The sequence below is a fragment of the Chanodichthys erythropterus genome, chromosome 17 (assembly GCF_024489055.1).
Source record: "Chanodichthys erythropterus isolate Z2021 chromosome 17, ASM2448905v1, whole genome shotgun sequence".
NCBI classification, from domain to species: domain Eukaryota; kingdom Metazoa; phylum Chordata; class Actinopteri; order Cypriniformes; family Xenocyprididae; genus Chanodichthys; species Chanodichthys erythropterus.
In genome coordinates, this window is record NC_090237.1 from 23055583 (window position 1) to 23059460 (window position 3878).

The following is a 3878-nucleotide window of genomic DNA, read 5'->3' on the forward strand; positions in this document are numbered from 1 at the left end:
TTTACATTTAACCAATTTATTATGTTTTTGCTTCTCATACACTTTGATCTCAGAGGTGGAGAAAATAAGCTTTGAAAGAGAAGCAACATCTGAATAAATGGTTAAGTTAATTTCAGCTCTTAAGTGTTTGTTCGCATTTATTTGCTTATAGAAGAAAAACATAAATTCCCACATATCTGCGATGCCTTTTGATTATTTTATCAAAACTTCTCTCTTACACACCCACACACATGAGAGAAGTGCCAATCGTATGCATATTCCACATTTTATCATAAATGTGTCATGCAGTGGTGGGACTTGAACTGGTCTTGGTCTTAATTCGGTCTTGGCCTGTCTTCGTCTTGACTTGGTCTCGACCCTTCAAAGTCTTGGTCTTGTCTTGGTCTCGGCTTAGGTGGTCTTGACTACAACACTATGCTCCAATACTTTTTAAATTATACTTGCTAAGCCAATTGGCCTTTAATTTTATATGCTAGATATCTTACCGGTTTTATCTGGCACTTATATAACTTTTAACATAGATTCAGGTAATACACTGTGTATTAAAAATCCTGTAAAATACAAAGCTAGTAACACTAATAATTTTTGACTAGCATGCTTTAGATGTTTTACTGCTATTAGATCAGGGCCACATGCTTTATTTACTGCCAATTTCTAAATAGCGTAACTGACCTCAGCAGGTCCCCTTAATATCCCCATAATATTTGCTCCACAATTTAACAATATTTTCAGCACCAACAATATCATCTATACTAGTTGGCAATGGTATTTTACTATTATTAATGGCCTTAATTTCTTTCCAGAATTCATATGCATTATTTTGCTGAAATTTCTTAGCCATTGAGTTTGCACTCATGGTTGCCTCATTTCTTTTAAGAAACCGTACAGCATATTTAAATTTAGCATTTGCCACTTTCATTTTCTCGTATTCTAGGCCATATCTCACTTTACCTGTTATGACCCAGTTTTTAAAAGCATCTCTTGCCTCCTAAAGCAGTTCAGAGACATATTGAACTTAAAACAATGTGCACTAATGAGAACACAAAGGGGAATTTTGTGGCCAGTGAACAAAATGATTATCAAAACTAAATCTGTGCCGAGAACATTTACTTCAATATACAGTACAATACAATATTACATCACTGTGTTTTCTGAAAGCTCTCAAGAGATGCATCAGTAGATATATTTGGATTCAGTGACGCAGATGTCCAATGATCTTTGCGACATGAGAGAATAAGGACGAGCATTTATAATGGACTAATTTAACTCAAAGCAGCTTACAAGCGTTCAGACGCTGTCATTGTTTGCTCTGGCTCTAAAACTTTTAGATTATTTAGACAAGTTTGTGATTCAAATATTATGCAGAAAGTTTACATAAAGATATATTTCCAACATTTGAAAATAGATATTAAAAGTTAGATGACAGTTTAGTAAAGTCCATATTTTGGTTATTTCTTCATAGTACTTTATATTTTCAGCCTGTGCAAAACAACAAACGCTAAGCTGCCATGAGTTTATCCCAGAATATCTCGATTGTTCATCCAGAATACTTTTTCATCACTGGGCTTACAGATGCACCATACAGCACTTACTTCTATATATTCTTATTTATCATATATATTATTTCTGTAATTGGGAACACAATAGTCCTTCTCATTATAGCTCTTCACCGGAGCCTGCACAGTCCAATGTACATTGGTGTGTTTAACTTGGCCTTGGCAGATATTGGTGAAACTAATGCACTGATCCCTAACATGATCAAGAATTTTGTTTTTGACTCACAGTACATCTCATACAATGCTTGTTTGGCAAACATGTTTTTTGTGAGCTTCTTTATTACTGTGCAGACTTACACTCTTGTTGTTCTGGCATTTGATCGTTTCATTGCAATCTGTTTGCCACTAAGATATAATGCTATAGTGAATAATAAGTTCATGGCTATATTGTTTTCAGTAATATGGGCATTTAACACCTGTCTTGTAACACTGTCAACATCTTTGATGACCAGACTTTCATTCTGTAAATCCAACGTGATAGAGAGTTGGTATTGTGACTATGACAGATTGGTGAGGATGCCATGCAATGACAGTAGCATTAATAATGTTATAGCAATCCTCATTCAAGCTTTTTTCCTTGTAGCACCACCATTCATTATAGTCCTGTCATATCTGGGCATTTTTATTGCTTTATGTAAAATTACAACTTGGGAAGGACGTTTTAAAGCACTGAAGACCTGTGTTTCTCACCTTTTGGTAGTTGGATCATTCTTTCTTCCCATAATATCCAATATTGTTTCTGCATCTTCTGCTAATGCCAAGATCATCGGCGGAACTCTTTCTTTAACTCTTCCACCAATGCTAAATCCTATCATTTATGTTTTAACCACAGCTAAAATCAAAGACTTAATCCGAAAAATGCTTAACAACAGATCTGCACAAATTAGAGTGAATGTTTCAAAATTACTGTAACCACTGTGAATTCAGTTATCTAAAATTACAACAATATGTACTTTACGGATATTTTTAGATCCATTAAGTGGAAAATAAAAGTGTACAAGCAGAAAATAAACATGTAGAGTGGACACATTGGACGTGTGTGTTGGTTAACAGCAGTGAAATGATGTTTATTTATTTATGAATGCATCCATCTGATTTCAATTATGTTTAGTGTATGTGTTTGTTCTTAGTTACTGACCACAAGACAAAACAAAATGAAAAGACAAAATATTTAAGCAAGAAATTGTTGAAATTATTATTGTCAAAATTTCTATCAGGAATAATGGAAATATCAAAGAGCAGGTTTGGTAAAGACAATGTTTTAATAACAGTTAATGAATACAATGAACAACAGCAAAAACATGGCAGAGAAGATGGTATTAAAAACAAAAGAGGCAGATGTAGACAGCAATGCTTCAATGTTCAGTATATACTATAATCATTAAAGAAACAGGATCGCATGCACAAACTGTTGTGGGGAGAAGTCCAGTGAAGGAATAAAAATGCAGATTGTTTTTATAATTCAGACACTTGAAAATAATTTTAATGTCAGCCACCAAAGTGTTAATTTTTTTTTTTTTAGTTCAGTGTCATTGAGGGCAAATTCAAATAAATTTCACTTTTTTTTTCTTCCTTTCTTTTTTCTTTCTTTTTTTTTTTTTTTGTCTAGTTATGGGTAACTGTCATGATCACCGTCTGTTCCTGTCAGTTCCCGGACTACATTTCCCACAATCCTCCCTGCCAGTCACATGTTCACTCCACACCAATCACCTGTTGCCACATACAGTTTAGCACACTGCCTGGACTATAAATGACTCACACACACCACCTGATTGTGAAGTCTTGCTTACTTCTGTAACAATTCTGAGCGTTTATTCCCTGTCTGTCTAGCTGTTCTTGATCCTGTTTGGTTACCCATTTATGATTCCTTGCTGCATACCTCTGGACTGTTTATTGTTTCCTGGACTGTGAATGATATCTGCCTGCCTGTATCTACTGCCTGTACCCTGACTACGATTCTGCCTGTCCCTGCTGTTCCTGTCTGCCCCTGTTTGACCATGCCTGTACGACCACGCTCACCTTTCAATAAAGCTTTGCATTTGGATCCCTGCCTGAGTCCAGCCCTGTTACAGAAGACTTCACCACACCAAGATCCAGCAGCTTTTGTGAGTGTTTCTGTCACATCCAGCATCAGCATGGACCCAGCTATACGTCTCATCCGCCTTCGTCAAGGTAATAGTACCCTGGAGGACCACATTCAGAAGTTTCTGGATATTGCCTATTATGCAGACTGGCCTGACTGTGCACTTCTAGACTTTTTCTGTGATGGCATTAATCAACCCCTTCAGAATAAACTTAGACAAGAGGGACCACGTTCATCAC

General features: G+C 36.0%; 1 protein-coding gene across 1 annotated transcript; it reads left to right on the forward strand.

Moving 5' to 3' along the window:
* Nucleotides 1-1475: 1475 nt before the first annotated feature.
* LOC137004185 (olfactory receptor 1E16-like) lies at nucleotides 1476-2468 on the forward strand. The gene has a single exon (XM_067364382.1). The coding sequence runs from the start codon at nucleotides 1509-1511 to the stop codon at nucleotides 2466-2468; it is 960 nt and encodes a 319-aa protein (XP_067220483.1). The 5' UTR covers nucleotides 1476-1508.
* Nucleotides 2469-3878: the final 1410 nt, after the last annotated feature.

What these genes read in the sequence shown, in the direction of transcription:
- LOC137004185 (XM_067364382.1), top strand. Translation starts at nt 1,509, where the DNA reads ATGAGTTTATCCCAGAATATCTCGATTGTTCATCCAGAATACTTTTTC.